Genomic DNA, 20342 nt, shown 5'->3' with positions numbered 1-20342 from the left:
GTCTGGTGTCTGATTGACAAAGGGGGTTATACAAGATTAGAAAAGAAATATCCAACCTCCCCTATAAAGGTCCTGTCCTGTTTTTGGTTTTGCAGCTCAGTCCCGTCCAATCAGAACAGAGCTACTTTACCATACACAGACCATCGACAACAGTGGTGCCGTTTCTAAAGGGGGGGGTGCGGCCGTGTAATTTTTTTTTTTCTCATCTGCAACCCCTTTAAGGATTATAAGCATACAGCCCTCCGGTCTTACAAGATTCTGATGTTATTAATGGTCAGTTCCCATTTCACTTCTATGGTCGGCTTGAAAAAAACATTTACATACTGGGAGAATTTTACTGTACATTTGATGCAAATGATAAAATCAATACTGTATCTGAACGAACGTACAAACACAACAGCAACACATTATGTGTAACATTTCCAGAAAGAGTACCATTCGTACAGGAAAAGGTTTAGACACGGTACCCTTAGGGGGTGCGTATTGTAATGCTCTTAATACTCCATACGATGACAGTAATTGGTTCCTGGTAAATTTGAGGGAAAACAGTTAAAAGATGGACAAAAGAACAAATGGTGCCTGGTATAAAAGGTAGATAAATATACGAGACCACATAGTGTCTCTACGATGAAGATACTGAAGAGTTGAATAGTGGCGTCACCACTAAGCCACCGCTCAGATCGAGTCCTCTTCCTTCTTTTTCCTTAATGGAGAGATAGAAAATACTGTGTTAAGTGCTTGTGATTTCCAGTGGGTATAACATTTCTATTACACTGGTGGGTAGTACTATTTAGAAGGCAAAGGCCAAGTGGTGCAGAGTTGTTGAACATCTTGATATCATGAACAGTTAAAGGGGTATTCCAGTTACCATAAATATAACTTATGTTTTAGACTAATTCATCATCAATAATTACCTAATATAATGTAAATTTCACATATTTACAGTTCAAAGTACTGTAGTTAGAAAAATGTGCACTGTGGGTATATGCCCAGCTGACACTAGCAAAAGAAAAGTGTTGGCTCCGCACAGGTGGGCTATACCCTCTCCACAGCCACTAGGCTAATCAGTTTGTACCAAAAGCAGTAGGAGAGAGAGAGAGAGAGAAACAGAGGCAAATAACCAACAAGCCCTGGACCGGGGAAGAACAAGAGAACAGCCCGGTGACAGAGACAGAAAGTAGAAAACAGAGGGTGGGATCTGTGTTCCCCAATGCATTGAACGAGAAACGGATTTTACGGTAAGTACAAAAATCCAATTTTCTCGTTAATGGCATTGGGGGACACAGCACCATGGGACGTCCTAAAGCAGTTCCCGAGGGTGGGAAAAGGACAGCCATGCAACCGATTGGGTGTACAGGTGCAGGAGAACCATGTGACCAGACAGGAGATTAGAAAACAAGGAATGGGCCAAGAGGCTCCAAGACCAGGAAAAAAAAAACAAGGAATACGCAGTGGAAGCCTGCCAGAATCCCAGGACAAATGCCTGGGAGAAAATCCCAAATGCAAGAAAAGGCAAGGGGAAACACCCAGCTCGACCAAAGGCTGGGAAAAAAAGAAAAACCTAAAGGAGAGGAAGCAGGGCAGATGTCCTGCGGAGAAACAGAGGTAAACAACTGCCCACTGGAGAGCCAGAGGGAGGAACTGGAAGATTCCCTGTTTCCATTGGTAAACAGGAGCGCATCACCACTGGAAAGCGACCGTTGGCAGGGATCTAGCCAGACTAGATATAGAAATATGCCCAAGGACGGTGATGACCAACCCCCGACACACCAGACGCGGAAAAACCGCGACCCCCAGCATGCCCCACCAATTTCCTTTGAGTTCAGGGACAGCCAAGCAAGTGTGCACCCCGGGAGCCACAGCCCCAGGACATCTGGAACGCTGGAGGCCAGCCACCACGGCTCCAGGAGAAGGATCTAGAAGAAGACATATTGGTCCCCAAGGGCCAGCAAGGGAACCTGCCTGAGGAGAAAATACATGGGAAAAGACAGAAGTCCTGACTCAAGGAAAACAACCTCCTTGAGGCAAGCAAAAGGAAGGCCCTGATGAACACCCAGTAGCAAGGGAAGTCAATTCCAGAAGGCCGAGAAACAAAGGAACCCAACCAGAAAAAAGGGGCTTGGCAAGGAAAACCGCTCCGAATGGTCACAGACCAAAGACATACCCTGCCAAGGCAAATGCAGAGGGAAGGCTCAGGAGCAGATGCCAGGATGGAAGCAGGGAAGCACAAGTGGCTGAATGCTCCGAAGAAGGAATCTCAACAGTCACCATAGGAAGAGAGTAAGCCTCCTTACACCCGAAACAGGTGAGAGGAGAGAAACACCCAATGAGAAGGGGAAGGTGAGACACTATCCCACCTTGGAATGCAGCCACCCCCTTGGGAAGGAGGGAAAACATGACAATGGCTAAGACTAGGTCACGTTAAGGCATGCTTTCAGAAAAAAATGAGGGGAATCAATCCCCAGGAAAACGGGAATATAAGGCCAGTGGGAACCCTTACCACAAGAAGGGCTAGGAAAAATGAAGCCCTGGAAATACGAATAGAGGCATACTCGCCAGAAGGCTATTGGAGTAGAGAAGACTCTGAACAGCCAAAGGAGGAAGCGTTCCCATACAGAGAAAACTAGCAACCAGAAAGGTCTGCAAGGAGCAGCTCAACGTCAGCCCACACGGATACATTGGTATGAAATCCTCCCCCAGAGCAGGAAGGTGTACGTACCTGGGGCACCACATAGGCGCATCGGCGTGCTAATGGCCTGGCGAGGGCACCAATACACACTGGAGAGTCAGCAAACTGGCGTACAACAGTGGAAGTACAACCAGAGGGGTTCCACAAAGGATTCACTAAAGGGGGGAACTCATCACAGGACGCCAGCTTATAGAAAACCCGGAGGAGGCGACCCCCAGTGGACGTTTGTCTCTGACCACCCAGATACTGCTGTATGATGGAAGACAGCCTGGTGCTCTGCTCCGAGACAGAATCGATGCAGATGAGTCCCCTGATGAGGCAAAAGAAACCAGAGGAGATTCCCTCAGAAATAGTTCTGTTCTACAGGAACCAGGATGCAGAGGAAATCTGCCATATACTTTATAAGTAGGCTATTAGAGCCTGCCTTACTCCCCCCCCCCCCCCCCGCCTGTGCCGTTCATAGTGCGCCCTGCACTGAGTATAAGGCATAATGGCCATTACGCGATAGACTTGCGGGTGCCCACAGAGAGGACACAGAGTGCCACCTCTAGCACCAGTGCCAAAGGTTTGGCACCCTTGCCCTAGGCCGTATGGTCGCAGACAGGATCGTGCTCTGCTAAGAATGGTAATCTGAGGTAGGTGTCCCCCGAGGTGGCGAATGCATAGTACCCTCATCACAGGAGAGGAGTCTTGGCCAGCCTCAGACCTGTCTGGGAGTGACCCGAGGACACAGAAGGGGAGCAGGACTTAACGGAGGCCACCCGAGGTTGACTAGGGAACCTGGAGTCTGAGCGTGAGAATACCTAGTCAACAGGGGGGAGCCTGGGGGGCAGAGGTGGACGCATTTGGGCAAGTAAGCGGACAAAAAAACTCCACCCTGAAGAGGGGGGAGCAAGGATAGACTCCCGAAGGTCTGTGACGGGGAAGGAGCCCATTGAGGAAAAAGCACTGCATACAAACAGGGTCAGGCTAACCGCGTGGCAACCATGTTGCAACGGGCGCACGAAGTACGTGGCGACCCCGAGGAGAGGCTTGGACTGGGAGTCTCCAGAGGCTGTCCTACTGGACCCCAGGTGCTGTGTGCCCAAAGAGGTGCTGCAGCAGCTGCAGAAGAACCAAGGGATGGATGTGGGGCCGCAGAAGAGATCCTGGCAAAATGGATGGCCTTTTCTGGGAGAAGCAAGGGTTAAGTCCCAGCTCTACCCACAGGGTAAAAACCTGCGCTTTTGTTGGGATAGGAGGTGAAGAGATCCCCTCCCAGATGCCGAGAGGAGCGGGAAGGGGCCAAGGAAAAGCCTGGGAGGGGGGCAGGAGAGAACGCAGCCTAGCAACCCCAGAAGCCGGGGCCTTGATTTATGAGGCGGCTAGAAACGGAGCGCCGCGGAAACCAGGGGCCCTCCAGGAGGAAAAAACTAGGTGAGCAGGGTAGAGTGGAAGAAGCGATGCCCGGGAAGGGGCGGATCGGAGCAAACGGAGCACCTGGAGCCCGGGGAAAAATGCGGCCTAGTCCCGGCAGAGGCCAGGGAGGGAGTGGGGAAGGCCGGGGAGGAAGCAAGGTGGCCAGGGAGGTGAGAAAGAACCCGAGGAAGGGGGGGGGGGGGGGGGGGGAGTCCCCCCCCCCCCCCCCCAGAGAGAGAATTTCCTCCATACCTGGGAGAACAGGGGGGAGAAGGGGACCACCCAGGACCCCCGACTAAAGTGGATACCACCCCCTGGACACGAGAGGGGAGCTAACCCGGGACCCCTCGTGAAGGAGAAGGGGAACTAACCATGGGGCAGGGTCACCCCTTCAGCAGACTCACTTACGTGGGAATGCCGGCATGCCACTGCGGATGCAGTCATGGGGACTAGGTGACCGGCGAGGTACCGGAGTACGCACCCGCAGGGGGTGCAACTAAAGTGGTAATCCACGATGGAGCCCCATCCTGCAGCAGGTCGAGACCTGCAGAAGAAAAAAAGAGAAAGGAATAAAAATAACAAAAAACAGCAAGACCTGCAAAAAAGAGCAGGTCATGTCTGCCTCCTACGGACACTAGACTAAAACTGATTAGCCTAGTGGCTGTGGAGAGGGTATAGCCCAAAACACTTTTCTTTTGCTAGTGTCAGCTGGGCATGGCATACAGGGAGTGCAGAATTATTAGGCAAGTTGTATTTTTGAGGATTAATTTTATTATTGAACAACAACCATGTTCTCAATGAACCCAAAAAACTCATTAATATCAAAACTGAATATTTTTGGAAGTAGTTTTTAGTTTGTTTTTAGTTTTAGATATTTTAGGGGGATATCTGTGTGTGCAGGTGACTATTACTGTGCATAATTATTAGGCAACTTAACAAAAAACAAATATATACCCATTTCAATTATTTATTTTTACCAGTGAAACCAATATAACATCTCAACATTCACAAATATACATTTCTGACATTCAAAAACAAAACAAAAACAAATCAGTGACCAATATAGCCACCTTTCTTTGCAAGGACACTCAAAAGCCTGCCATCCATGGATTCTGTCAGTGTTTTGATCTGTTCACCATCAACATTGCGTGCAGCAGCAACCACAGCCTCCCAGACACTGTTCAGAGAGGTGTACTGTTTTCCCTCCTTGTAAATTTGATGATGGACCACAGGTTCTCAATGGGGTTCAGATCAGGTGAACAAGGAGGCTATGTCATTAGATTTTCTTCTTTTATACCCTTTCTTGCCAGCCACGCTGTGGAGTACTTGGACGCGTGTGATGGAGCATTGTCCTGCATGAAAATCATGTTTTTCTTGAAGGATGCAGACTTCTTCCTGTACCACTGCTTGAAGAAGGTGTCTTCCAGAAACTGGCAGTAGGACTGGGAGTTGAGCTTGACTCCATCCTCAACCCGAAAAGGCCCCACAAGCTCATCTTTGATGATACCAGCCCAAACCAGTACTCCACCTCCACCTTGCTGGCGTCTGAGTCGGACTGGAGCTCTCTGCCCTTTACCAATCCAGCCACGGGCCCATCCATCTGGGCCATCAAGACTCACTCTCATTTCATCAGTCCATAAAACCTTAGAAAAATCAGTCTTGAGATATTTCTTGGCCCAGTCTTGACGTTTCAGCTTGTGTGTCTTGTTCAGTGGTGGTCGTCTTTCAGCCTTTCTTACCTTGGCCATGTCTCTGAGTATTGCACACCTTGTGCTTTTGGGCACTCCAGTGATGTTGCAGCTCTGAAATATGGCCAAACTGGTGGCATCTTGGCAGCTGCACGCTTGACTTTTCTCAGTTCATGGGCAGTTATTTTGCGCCTTGGTTTTTCCACACGCTTCTTGCGACCCTGTTGACTATTTTGAATGAAACGCTTGATTGTTCGATGATCACGCTTCAGAAGCTTTGCAATTTTAAGAGTGCTGCATCCCTCTGCAAGATATCTCACTATTTTTGACTTTTCTAAGCCTGTCAAGTCCTTCTTTTGACCCATTTTGCCAAAGGAAAGGAAGTTGCCTAATAATTATGCACTCCTGATATAGGGTGTTGATGTCATTAGACCACACCCCTTCTCATTACAGAGATGCACATCACCTAATATGCTTAATTGGTAGTAGGCTTTCGAGCCTATACAGCTTGGAGTAAGACAACATGCATAAAGAGGATGATGTGGTCAAAATACTCATTTGCCTAATAATTCTGCACGCAGTGTATACCCATGGTGCTGTGTCCCCCAATGCCATTAACGAGAAAGTAGTTTTCCTCTTCTACCCATTGTGTTTCCTCATAAATTACCATGGCATCAGCCTGTTGCCATCAATTCTCTAGCTAAATGTCTTGTGAAACTAAGGGCGTGTCAGTGTGCTGCTGATTACTGGGTAGTGGGGGCGTGACCGGACTGTATATCAGGCAGCCAATCAGTAAACATCAACACTCACAGCAGGAAAGCTAGGGATTGTGGGGATTGTAGTCTTTGAAGTTTTGTGAGGGAAGATCAGGCGCCATGATACTCTGTATGCAAAGTATGGATGTGGGGGGGTACTCAATATCTATGGCTGGATGAGTGCAGTGTGTTCTGAGGTTAGAGGTATAAAATACAACTGGATACAAATATCCTACTATAAAGGAGATTTATTTAATACTTGCAAGGAGTGCATAACAATTGTATACATATAAAGGGGTTAAAAACTTCCAAAGTTCTCCCAGGCGTGTCATTCTTCTCCCTGGCACGGAGCGCATCCAATCAGCGCGCTCCGCTCTTAGCCAGGGAGAAGACGCTCCAGTTCTCTCGAGATGGCACCGGCTCCGGATGGATGAAATCGCTCCAGTTCTCGCGAATCTCGCGAGAACTGGAGAGTCTTCTCCCTGGCTAAGAGCGGAGCGCGCTGATTGGATGCGCTCCGTGCCAGGGAGAAGAATGACACGCCAGGGAGAAATTTTGAAGGCCTGCCCAGTTGAGCCGTATGGCTCATTAGCATACAAGGCGGCTAATATTCCGGGGGGCAGCGTGGACAAACGGGGGCACTGATTGAAAAATGAATGACTGAATAAGCAAAAACGGGGGCATGTAAGTAAGGCTATTATCTTTAGTTTCACTTTCATTTTCAGGTGAAAGGTCCTCTTTAAGATAAGTAAAAATCTCGATCAAGCCCTGCAATAGTCTAAAATATAAAATCATCTTATACTCCCTTGTTTCTCCAGTGGTGTTCTCTGCAGCGCTGCTCCAGTCCTCCTCCGGTGCGGGTATATGGCATGTGACAGCTACAGCGAATCACTGTCCTCAGTGCAACTCTGCAGTGTAACTACGGAGTTACACTGAGGACAGTGATTCACTGTAACTAGCTACTGCGGTACATTCACTGTGCTGTTCAGGTGTATGGATCGTCACCACAGCAGCCAATTACTGGCCTTAGAGTTAGGCCCCATGCACATGACCGTATTTTCGCTCGGCATCCGATCCACATTTTTTGTGAATCGGTTGCGGAACCATTTGTTTCAAAAAGTTGCAGCAGCAGCAGCATGCACAAGGCCGGCATACGTCTTTTGCAGATCTGCGTTTTGCGGACTGCTAAACACATACGGTTGTGTGCACAAGACCACTGCGGACAGGGACTGGCTGCAGTTTATAAACACGCAGCAGCAGGAGGACTGGATCAGCACTGAGAAAGAGGCGAGTATAAAAAGGATTTTAGACTATTGCAGTGCTTGACCAAGATTTTCAATTATCTGAGACAACCCTTCCACACCCGGTGACAATCATGGTACTTACAGCTTTGTAGTCGAGGAACATTTCCTTGAAAGCCAGGAAATCTGTGAAAGTCAGCAGTATGTCAAATATGTCCCCTGCCATTTCCTGACGGTGGGATCTGCCAAGAGAGCGTTAAAATCTTTACAGATACAACAAAAAGCTAATATTATCCAGGAATACAGAGACAGTTCAAATGATAAGGAGGAGATCGATTTGTAGTATTTAACATGATATGTAAGTCAAGGTACCATCAGTCATTGACTGATGGATGTCAGAAGTAGTCAGAGATCTACTTTCACACCAGGATTGGCAGCACTGTCTGTCCCCCATGCTTTACACTGCAGTTTACCTATTCGGATCCACATTGTATAATACCAAAAAGCTTATATCCATGTAGACAAGGATACAATAATTACATGGGTAGTTCACTTTTTTTTTTTTTTTTTTTTTAATACAGACCCCACATAGTGGTAATAGTACTTACCTAATCCCTCCTACTCCATTGCTTCCCCGCAGGTCCCGGATCTTCAACATCCAGTTTATGCTGTGTCTCATGACTGCTGCAGCCAATGACTGGCCACAATGGTGACATGTCACCCATGCTTCACGTGACCCAGTGTCATAATGCACAGGTGACACGTGAACACTGTGCCTAGGCATTAACGGCTATTAGGTAAGTAGGATTACCACCGTGGGTCCGGCCATGCTATGGGGTTTGTAGAAAAGCTTCACAAAAGATGAACAATCCCTTTAAAAACTACAAGCAACTAAACCAGCCGGGGAAAAAAAGCTGAATAACAGGCAAGTGTCGAACACACAGCGGAAGATGAACAGCAGTAGCTGGTACTGAAGACTGTGGGGGAGGCAAAGAGTGGGCACAGGCTCTGTATACAGCACCGTTCAGGCTCCATATGAACTACATGTGATCCACAGAAGGACTTACTGCAGGGAGGAGATGAAGGCGCTCATGTTAAATGTTGGAATCCGCTCCATCAACTGCTCTTCAATAAATTTCTCCACTAAACTGATCTGCAAAACAAATATTATACAATGTTATCCCTTAAAGGGGTGTTCCCATCTCAGTGACCATAGGTTAAGTTAATAAATTTGTCCCATTGAGCATTTTTGTAAATCTATCTTATTAAAAATGTCCAAGCGTTCCCCCTAAAATTTGTTGCCTCCTACCTCATTGTATATGTTTGGTATCCCATGGATACGGCCACCTCTTGGCTGCCGCATCCATGGGCCACGCTTACGCAGAAGAACTAGCTCCCTCCAGTGCCCGGCCTCTCCATGTCATCGCAAACGAGCACGGCGCAGGGTGGCCGCGCATGCGCTGATGTCTATTCCTTAGTGCCGCGGCTAAAACAGAGCAGCGGCTCAAAAGAATATATATCTGCGTTCCGCACATGGCTGGCACTATAATAGAAATGCCGTGTCTGCGGACAAGAATAGGACGTTCTATTTTTTTTTTGGGGGGGGGGGGGGGAAGGGCAGGGGGCGCGGAACAGAAGTGCGGATGCGGACAGCACACGGTGTGCTGTCCGCATCTTTTGTGGCACCCTTGAAAATTAATGGGTCCGCACCCGTTCCGGAAAATTGCGGAACGGATGCAGACCCATTTTGCGGACGTGTGAATGGACCCTAAAACTGCTGGTATATATAGAGGTGAAACTCGCGTGCATCTTCTTAAACTATGACCATTCTGTGGTATTAGGCAGGTTACAACTTTACTCACATATTCATTAAATATCGGTGTGTATGTAAGCTTATTTTCTTCAGTGTCTTCAAATTCTTGGTAATACTTTTCCATAAAATTTCTCTGTAGTACCTGGAACTCGTCATCTATACATAAAACAAAAATAAAGGTCAGACTAATGACCATTTTGTTATTCTTCATTCATATGATTGCACCATTCTCTCTCCTCCTGGCAATTTACATGCTGATGGCTGTCATCACCCACCCAAAAAAACTAAAACTATTGCAATCCATGTATTAGAAAATAACTTTTTTTTATGGTCAAATAATACAAGACAGGAAATTAATCTGAAAGAGTATTCCACTGCAAAAAAACATAACACACTCACCTCGCCTATCCCCCTCCGTGGGCCCTGCTTCATTGCACTTCCTGCCGCTGTGCCCGAGATGGCAGGAGATTGCTGCTCGGTCAATCATTGGCTGAGGCCGGTCATCGTTGCAGCTTGTGATTGGCTGAGCAGCTTACACAGCCATTTCCCAACGTGTCGAGACAAGAGCGTAATGCATCGTGACCCCGGCCCCATCAGAACAGAAGTGGTGGGGGATGGGCAAGGTGAGTATAAGTTGTATTATTTTATTACAGCATGTGCAGCCATGGGAATATACGTGTGTGTGTGTGTGTGTGTGTGTGTGTGTGTGTGTGTGTGTGTGTATATATATACACACACACATACAGGAAAAAAGGGCAGCACACAAAGGTTTTTGCTTGAGAAAGGCTCTAGTGAAGAGCCGAAACGTCGCCATTGCCACCGAGGTGAATAAAGAGTGTTCTTAATTTTAATTTTTTTTGGAGGAGTGCTGTCCTTTTTTCCTGCTTGTAGTTTTGGGATTGGCTTTTCCCTGCGGGCTGTGCTGCCTTTTTTTCATTTGTGTGTATATATATATATATATATTTTTTTTTTTTTTTTTTGCTAGAATACCCCTTTAATACGTCTGTGTTGTGTGTGGGTATTTTCATATTTACCCATTATGATATCCTCCAGGTGCCCGACCACACAGTCAAATTCCGCATCCTTGGGGGATGATCTGAAATGCACAAAGAAAAACTTGCCAATAACTTATTACCTTTCTGACTAGAACAGTCTATAAGTCACCATTAGTAACGAGCTAAATGTAAAAGGGTTATTCCGAGACTTTCATACTGATCACCTTTCCTCAGGACAGGTCATCACTATGTGATCGGTTGGGGTCCAACACCGGGCAGCACCATGGCCTTTTCTGTGCTCACCAAGCACAGCGCCGTACATTGTATAGTGGCTGTGCTTGGTATTGCAGCTCAGCCCCATTCACTTCTCCTAGGCCATGTGACCAACGTACGGTGACATCACCACACATTGCCTAGAAAAAGCTGAGAGAAGGCCGTGGCGCTAGTGGGAGCATTTCAAAAATGGCAAGGGTTCTGTAAAAAGAGGCACTTGTGATTATTTATTTTAAGTTGCATTCAAAAAGTCACAAACGCACAGTTTGTGACTATTTAATGCCACTTTTCTGGTGTAAGGGAGATGATAAATGTCCCCCACTGTGTCGGTACATATAATTATCCGATTGGCATTGCTGGTTTGGTGATATTTATACTTTATTTGGAAGCACAGTGTCATACAATATACATCTAATATCCATCCATAGTCTGAATTGGGTTTGTACCTCCAGAGGCAGTGCAGTAACCTTTCTGTCATGCTTTGATGTGTGTAATTATGATAGCAAATAAAGATTTAATTTGTACTTTGGTATTTATAATGGTTTATTGCATGTACAGCAAGGAAATACAGTTGCAAGAAAAAGTATGTGAACCCTTTGGAATGATATGGATTTCTGCACAAATTGGTCATAAAATGTGATCTGATATTCATCTAAGTCACAACAATAGACAATCACAGTCTGCTTAACCTAATAACACACAAAGAATTAAATGTTACCATGTTTTTATTGAACACACCATGTAAATATTCACAGTGCAGGTGGAAAAAGTATGTGAACCCCTAGACCAGGCATGCTCAACCTGCGGCCCTCCAGCTGTTGTAAAACTACAACTCCCACAATGCCCTGCTGCAGGCTGATAGCTGTAGGCTCTTCAGGCATGCTGGGAGTTGTAGTTTTGCAACAGCTGGAGGGCCACAGGTGGAGCATGCCTGGTCTAGACTAATGACATCTCCAAGAGCTAATTGGAGTGAGGTGTCAGCCAACTGGAGTCCAATCAATGAGATGAGATTGGAGGTGTTGGTTACAGCTGCCCTGCCCTATAAAAAACACACACCAGTTCTGGGTTTGCTTTTCACAAGAAGCATTGCCTGATGTGAATGATGCCTCGCACAAAAGAGCTCTCAGAAGACCCACGATTAAGAATTGTTGACTTGCATAAAGCTGGAAAGGGTTATAAAAGTATCTCCAAAAGCCTTGCTGTTCATCAGTCCGCGGTAAGACAAATTGTCTATAAATCAGGAAAGTTCAGCACTGCTGCTACTCTCCCTAGGAGTGGCCATCCTGTAAAGATGACTGCAAGAGCACAGCGCAGACTGCTCAATGAGGTGAAGAAGAATCCTAGAGTGTCAGCTAAAGACTTACAAAAGTCTCTGGCATATGCTAACATCCCTGTTAGCGAATCTACGATACGTAAAACACAAAACAAGAATGGATTTCATGGGAGGATACAACAGAGGAAGCCACTGCTGTCCAAAAAAAACATTGCTGCACGTTTACAGTTTGCACAAGAGCACCTGGATGTTCCACAGCAGTACTGGCAAAATATTCTGTGGACAGATGAAACCAAAGTTGAGTTGTTTGGAAGAAACACACAACACTATGTGTGGAGAAAAAGAGGCACAGCACACCAACATCAAAACCTCATCCCAACTGTGAAGTATGGTGGTGGGGGCATCATGGTTTGGGGCTGCTTTGCTGCGTCAGGGCCTGGACGGATTGCTATCATCGAAGGAAAAATGAATTCCCAAGTTTATCAAGACATTTTGCAGGAGAACTTAAGGCCATCTGTCCACCAGCTGAAGCTCAACAGAAGATGGGTGTTGCAACAGGACAACGACCCAAAGCATAGAAGTAAATCAACAGCAGAATGGCTTAAACAGAAGAAAATACGCCTTCTGTAGTGGCCCAGTCAGAGTCCTGACCTCAACCCGATTGAGATACTGTGGCATGACCTCAAGAAAGCGATTCACACCAGACATCCCAAGAATATTGCTGAACTGAAACAGTTCTGTAAAGAGGAATGGTGAAGAATTACTCCTGACCGTTGTGCACGTCTGATCTGCAACTACAGGAAACGTTTGGTTGAAGTTATTGCTGCCAAAGGAGGTTCAACCAGTTATTAAATCCAAGGGTTCACATACTTTTCCCACCTGCACTGTGAATGTTTACATGGTGTGTTCAATAAAAACATGGTAACATTTAATTCTTTGTTATTAGTTTAAGCAGACTGTGATTGTCTATTGTTGTGACTTAGATGAAGTTCAGATCACATTTTATGACCAATTTGTGCAGAAATCCATATCATTCCAAATGGTTCACATACGTTTTCTTGCAACTATATATAGCCTATATCAGTGATGGCTAACCTCCGGCACTCCAGTTGTGGTGAAACTACAACTCCCAGCATGCTCCATTCATTTCTATGGAGTTCTGAGAACAGCCAAGCAAGTGTACATCTTGGGAGTTGTAGTTTTACCACAGCTGGAGTGCCGGAGGTTAGCCATCACAGGGATATATGTTATAGCTGTGGTTTCTTGGTTATATAATATCTGGTGCCGACTATCCTCAGGATCGGTCATTATTATCACACGGGCATGCTTCCGACACCCCGGCGATCTGCTCTTTTTTAGTAGCGGTCACTGGAACTACACAGCTCTGTCAAATGTGTAGTGCAGAGATCAGCAACCTTCGGCGCTCCAGCTGCTGTGAAACTACAACTCCCAGCATGCACAACTATTTAGCAGTTCTTGTAAATCTCAAGTTATAGGAGGATTCTGGGAGTTGTCGTTTCAGAACAGCTGGAGTGCCGGAGGTTGCAGATCCCTGGTGTAGTGGATGGAGCTGGTTACTAGATCAGAGCTTCCATTCATTTCGATGGGAGCCGCTCCGCTTGGTCCATACACAGTGGATGGAGCTGTGTAGCTTCGGCAACAGAGCTACTGAAAAACAGCTGATCAGCGGGGTACGAGGTGATGGAATCCCGAGGACAGTCCATCATAATAAAAATCCCAGCGAAGACCTTTAAAGAGGTCCTCCTGGCTTTTAATATTGATGACCTATCCTCAGGATAGGTCATCAATATCAGATCGGTGGGGGTCCGATCATCTGTTTGAAGAGGAGGCGCGCGCCGTGCACACGCGCTGTTTCCCTTCTCTCTTCCTGCTAGCTGCTGCTATGTCTATGGCGAGCAGGAGAAGAGAAGGGAGGTGGCACTGCGCGCGCCGTCTCCTCATACATCTGATCGGCGGGGGTGCCATGTGTCGGCCCACCGCTGAGCTATCCTGAGGATAGGTCATCAATATCAGATCGGTGGGGGTCCGATCATCTGTTTGAAGAGGAGGCGCGCGCCGTGCACACGCGCTGTTTCCCTTCTCTCTTCCTGCTAGCTGCTGCTATGTCTATGGCGAGCAGGAGAAGAGAAGGGAGGTGGCACTGTGCGCGCCGTCTCCTCATACATCTGATCGGCGGGGGTCCCAGGTGTCGGCCCACCGCTGAGCTATCCTCCGGAGAACCCTTTTGATAAGGCTGCATGTGCAAACACCACTGTATGCCATTCCCTAATATTCTACTGTGCCCGTCCTATATGGACTTACATTGACAGGGTAAAATTCTCTTCTTCCAGGTCCTCCATATTAGACGGACTAAATCTGTGAATGGGAAGAGAAGAAAATGACCATACGAACATACAGAGATGATGTCAGGTTCTCTACCTCTTTGTAGATTTCCCATTGAGCAGAAAGACTTTACGTGACCCTGAAGATTAAAGCGGACCATGGACTGTGCCAGTCAAACTGCCAAACGGCATCGCATCTTCCAAAGAATGAACCTATTCCAGTTATAATGTGGATACAGCGTGGATTATAATCGAGGTCGGGGGGTGGACAACCTTCGGCACTCCAGCTGTTGTGAAACTACAATTCCCAGCATGCTCCATTCATTTGTATGAGAGGACTTGGAAGAGCAGAGCAAGAATGCATGCTGGGAATTGTAGTTTCACAACAGCTGGAGCGCTGGAGGTTGCCTACCCCTGATCTAGGGGATATTTCCTTAAAGGGGGTGTCCCATGAGTCATGCATATTACAGTACCTAGAACCAGCCCTGGACCTCACATGGGTCCAGACATCTCCACCTTCATTTTTTTTGCTGCGGCTGACGGCAGTGAAAGGGTGCAACTGAGCATGTGCTTCCCTCTCAGGGGGCAGGACAGACAAATTAGAGAACGAGCAAACAGCAGGTGGCGCTACACAGCTAGATTACAAATACATTTTTAATTACAGAAGTATTCAGATCCAAGTGCTGGTTTGAAAAATGGCTAATATTTTTGGTGAACGAACCCTTTTTTGAAAAGCTCTGCAAAATAATAATAATAAAAAATAAATAAAACTCCTAACATCACCGCCCATGGATTAAAATGAACGATGCTCCGATTCGGAATCTATGCCACAGCATGCTCGAATTAGCATCACTACATAGGGCGAAATGTGGACCTTACTCCACAGCAAAGACCTGTTGGGATGTATTTTCTATAGGGTGAACATAACCATAAAAAACGGTGTTGCCCATAGCAACCAATCACATGGCGGCTTCCTGGCCATTGTAACATGAAAACTGCCATGTGAGTGGATGCGATGAGGCAACACATACAGGCTTTTTTTTTAAAAAAACGGTTTTCATAAACAGGGCGCTCAGTATGGGGGAGATTTATCAAAACTGGTGCAAATGGCAAAGAGGCTTAGTTGTCCGTAGCAACCAATTAGATTCCACCTTTCATTTTTCAGAGTTCATTTGAAAAATGAAAGGATCGATCTGATTGGTTGCTACGGGCAAATAAGCCAGTTTTCCCTTTTCACCGATTTAACAAAGCTCCCCCCATTAGTCTTGCAATTATTCCGTACATAGCGGTGACTGCCCTGATAACTGCCCCTTCTCCTTGGTACCCATGCTGCTGACGTAAGGCTCTGTCCCTCGGCACAGACAGACTGACTGAACGGACCCCATAATAGGACGACAAGTGATTACATACGTGTTAACTGCCCCGCAGACGTACAGACTCTCCGGCCGGCCAAACACAAATAAAGCTTCCCTTGTCGACTGCTGAACAAGCTTACAGTTCCGGGATGTGGCCCATTTCGCCCCGACCAATCACATTAGTGGATTGTCCGCAGCCGACCAATGGAAAAGGCCGTTCGTTAGACGTTCGCCGTTACTCGTCTCCACGGCAACAAAGAGTGGTTGGACTTTGCATCACGTGACCTGGAAGCGATTCTTATGCCAGTGACGCTGGGTGACGCTATGAATGAGGGAAGAGTGTAATAAAGATTTGGACTATTTGCTAAATACTATATACTCCGTAAGGACCTCCTGACGTCACAATATCACGTGACATCCCTAGGTCACGTGGGTCGCTCTTCTATCACATGCCATGCACTGTTTGCAAAGTAGGAAGGAAGGTCAGCAGCGTCTGTAGCACTGAGAGGGGAGAGAGGCTGACAGTGCTGGGGGCTGCTGTGTGAGATTATATACTGGGGGGCTGCTGTGTGAGATTATATACTGGGGGGGGGGGCTGCTGTGTGAGATTATATACTGGGGGGGGGGGCTGCTGCGTGAAGGAGGAGGGGGGCTGCTGCGTGAGATTGTATGAAGGCGGGGGCTGCGTGAGATTGCATGGGGGGCTGCTGTCTCGAATTGTATGTTGGGGGCTGCTGCGTGAGATTGTATGAAGGAGGAGGGGGGCTGCTGCGTGAGATTGTATGAAGGAGGAGGGGGGCTGCTGCGTGAGATTGTATGAATGAGGAGGGGTCTGCTGCGTGAGATTGTATGAAGGAGGAGGGGGGCTGCTGCGTGAGATTGTATGAAGGAGGAGGGGGGGGGCTGCTGCGTGAGATTGTATGAAGGAGGAGGGGGGGGGCTGCTGCGTGAGATTGTATGAAGGCGGGGGCTGCGTGAGATTGCATGGGGGGCTGCTGTCTCGAATTGTATGAAGGGAGGCTGCTGCATGAGATTGTATGAAGGAGGGGGGGCTGCCTTGTGGGGGGGGGCTGCTGTCTGGTATTGTATGCTGGGGGGCGGCTATGTGAGATTATATACTGGGCGGGCGGGGGGGGGGGGGGGGGCAGCTGTGTGAATGTCTTCTTACCCATAGTAAACTAAGGGCTCTTTCACACTTGCATTGTTCTGTTCCGGCATAGAGTTCCGTCGTCGGGGCTCTATGCCGGAAGAATCCTGATCAGTTTTATCCTCATGCATTCTGAATGGAGAGAAATCCGTTCAGGATGCATCAGGATGTCTTCAGTTCCGGAACGGAACGTTTTTTGGCCGGAGAAAATACCGCAGCATGCTGCGCTTTTTGCTCCGGCCAAAAATCCCGAAAAATCGTTTCGGCGCATTACCGGATCCGACGTTTAGCTTTTTCTGAATGGTTACCATAGCTGCAAGGACGCTAAAGTCCTGTTTGACATGGTAAAGTGTAGTGGGGAGCGGGGGAGCAGTATACTTACCGTCCGTGCGGCTCCCGGGGCGCTTCAGAGTGACGTCAGGGCGCCCCACGCGCATGGATGACGTGATCGCATGGATCGCTCTTCATGGTCCCCCAGTCTCCAGCAGTCGTTCCCTAATGATGGACCTCGATGAGTTGGCGCATTGTCCTCCATGAAGATGACATTAGGCACAATGACTGGATTAATGATGTTCTTCAAGTAGTATGGGCCATTCACAAAGTGTCAGGAGGTTCTATATTGACTAGACATCTGCCCACACTGTATCACCACCACCAAAGGCTCGTCTGGTGACAACAGTGGCTGATGCATAGCGCTCTCCTTGACATCTCCAACATGGTTGGCGGCCATCATTTCTGCTCAGTGTGAATCAACTTTCATCAGTGAACAGCGCTGAGGCCCACTGGTCCCTCTTCCAGCATAGATGCTCCCTGGCCCATGCAAGACGATGACACCTTTGCCTGGTGGTGTGGTCAGGTACCCTTGCAGGTCGTCTAGCACGCAAACCGCGCTGATGTAAACGGTTTCCAATGGTCTGACCTAACACTTGGCTGCCTCTCACCTAGGGTTGGGCGATATCAAAAATATTCAGACGATAACGATATTAAGAAATTTATCGCGATAACGATATACAGGGAGTGCAGAATTATTAGGCAAGTTGTATTTTTGAGGATTAATTTTATTATTGAACAACAACCATGTTCTCAATGAACCCAGAAAACTCATTAATATCAAGGCTGAATATTTTTGGAAGTAGTTTTTAGTTTGTTTTTAGTTTTAGCTATTTTAGGGGGATATCTGTGTGTGCAGGTGACTATTACTGTACATAATTATTAGGCAACTTAACAAAAAACAAATATATACCCATTTCAATTATTTATTTTTACCAGTGAAACCAATATAACATCTCAACATTCACAAATATACATTTCTGACATTCAAAAACAAAAACAAATCAGTGACCAATATAGCCACCTTTCTTTGCAAGGACACTCAAAAGCCTGCCATCCATGGATTCTGTCAGTGTTTTGATCTGTTCACCATCAACATTGCGTGCAGCAGCAACCACAGCCTCCCAGACACTGTTCAGAGAGGTGTACTGTTTTCCCTCCTTGTAAATCTCACATTTGATGATGGACCACAGGTTCTCAATGGGGTTCAGATCAGGTGAACAAGGAGGCCATGTCATTAGATTTTCTTCTTTTATACCCTTTCTTGCCAGCCACGCTGTGGAGTACTTGGACGCGTGTGATGGAGCATTGTCCTGCATGAAAATCATGTTTTTCTTGAAGGATGCAGACTTCTTCCTGTACCACTGCTTGAAGAAGGTGTCTTCCAGAAACTGGCAGTAGGACTGGGAGTTGAGCTTGACTCCATCCTTAACCCGAAAAGGCCCCACAAGCTCATCTTTGATGATACCAGCCCAAACCAGTACTCCACCTCCACCTTGCTGGCGTCTGAGTCGGACTGGAGCTCTCTGCCCTTTACCAATCCAGCCACGGGCCCATCCATCTGGCCCATCAAGACTCACTCTCATTTCATCAGTCCATAAAACCTTAGAAAAATCAGTCTTGAGATATTTCTTGGCCCAGTCTTGACGTTTCAGCTTGTGTGTCTTGTTCAGTGGTGGTCGTCTTTCAGCCTTTCTTACCTTGGCCATGTCTCTGAGTATTGCACACCTTGTGCTTTTGGGCACTCCAGTGATGTTGCAGCTCTGAAATATGGCCAAACTGGTGGCAAGTGGCATCTTGGCAGCTGCACGCTTGACTTTTCTCAGTTCATGGGCAGTTATTTTGCGCCTTGGTTTTTCCACACGCTTCTTGCGACCCTGTTGACTATTTTGAATGAAACGCTTGATTGTTCGATGATCACGCTTCAGAAGCTTTGCAATTTTAAGAGTGCTGCATCCCTCTGCAAGATATCTCACTATTTTTGACTTTTCTGAGCCTGTCAAGTCCTTCTTTTGACCCATTTTGCCAAAGGAAAGGAAGTTGCCTAATAATTATGCACACCTAATATAGGGTGTTGATGTCATTAGACCACACCCCTTCTCATTACAGAGATGCACATCACCTAATATGCTTAATTGGTAGTAGGCTTTCGAGCCTATACAGCTTGGAGTAAGACAACATGCATAAAGAGGATGATGTGGTCAAAATACTCATTTGCCTAATAATTCTGCGCACAGTGTATATCGCGATAAATACCTGTTTAAAAGAAAAAAACACAAGGAGACGTTATACTGTATGGGGGCAGCCACAAGGAGACGTTATACTGTATGGGGGCAGCCACAAGGAGACGTTATACTGTATGGGGGCAGCCACAAGGAGACGTTATACTGTATGGGGGCAGCCACAAGGAGACGTTATACTGTATGGGGGGCCACAAGGAGACGTTATACTGTATAGGGTCAGCCACAAGGAGACGTTATACTGTATGGGGGCAGCCACAAGGAGACGTTATACTGTATGGGGGCAGCCACAAGGAGACGTTATACTGTATGGGGGCCACAAGGAGACGTTATACTGTATGGGGGCCACAAGGAGATGTTATACTGTATGGGGGGCCACAAGGAGATGTTACATTGTATGGGGGCCACAAGGAGATGTTACATTGTATGGGGGCCACAAGGAGACATTATACTGTATGGGGGGCCACAAGGAGATGTTATACTGTATGGGGGCCACAAGGAGACGTTACACTGTATGGGGGCCACAAGGAGACGTTACACTGTATGGGGGCCACAAGGAGACGTTATACTATATGGTGAGCCACAAGAAGACATTACACTGTATGGGGGCTACAAGGAGATATACTGTATGACGGGCCACAAGGAGATGTTATACTGTATGGAGGGGCCTCAAGGAGACGTTATACTGTATGGGGGCCACAAGGAGATATTATACTGTATGGGGGGCCACAAGGAGACGTTACACTGTATGGGGGCCACAAGGAGACGTTATACTGTATGGGGGCCACAAGGAGATATTATAC

General features: G+C 47.1%; 1 protein-coding gene across 1 annotated transcript; it reads right to left on the bottom strand.

Moving 5' to 3' along the window:
• Positions 1-264: 264 nt before the first annotated feature.
• On the bottom strand, positions 265-16000 carry LOC120980309 (ADP ribosylation factor like GTPase 2 binding protein). Its single transcript, XM_040409338.1, has 7 exons — positions 15878-16000; positions 14448-14501; positions 10619-10680; positions 9634-9740; positions 8839-8924; positions 7917-8013; positions 265-703 (listed from the first exon to the last, which is right to left on the bottom strand). Exons 2-7 carry the CDS (start codon positions 14483-14485, stop codon positions 623-625), a joined length of 471 nt encoding a protein of 156 aa, XP_040265272.1. The 5' UTR covers positions 14486-14501; positions 15878-16000; the 3' UTR covers positions 265-622.
• Positions 16001-20342: the final 4342 nt, after the last annotated feature.

Source organism: Bufo bufo, chromosome 10 (genome assembly GCF_905171765.1).
Source record: "Bufo bufo chromosome 10, aBufBuf1.1, whole genome shotgun sequence".
Classification (NCBI taxonomy): Eukaryota; Metazoa; Chordata; class Amphibia; order Anura; family Bufonidae; genus Bufo; species Bufo bufo.
The sequence above is the reverse complement of the archived record's forward strand: the minus strand, read 5'-3'. Positions and strand labels throughout refer to the sequence as shown.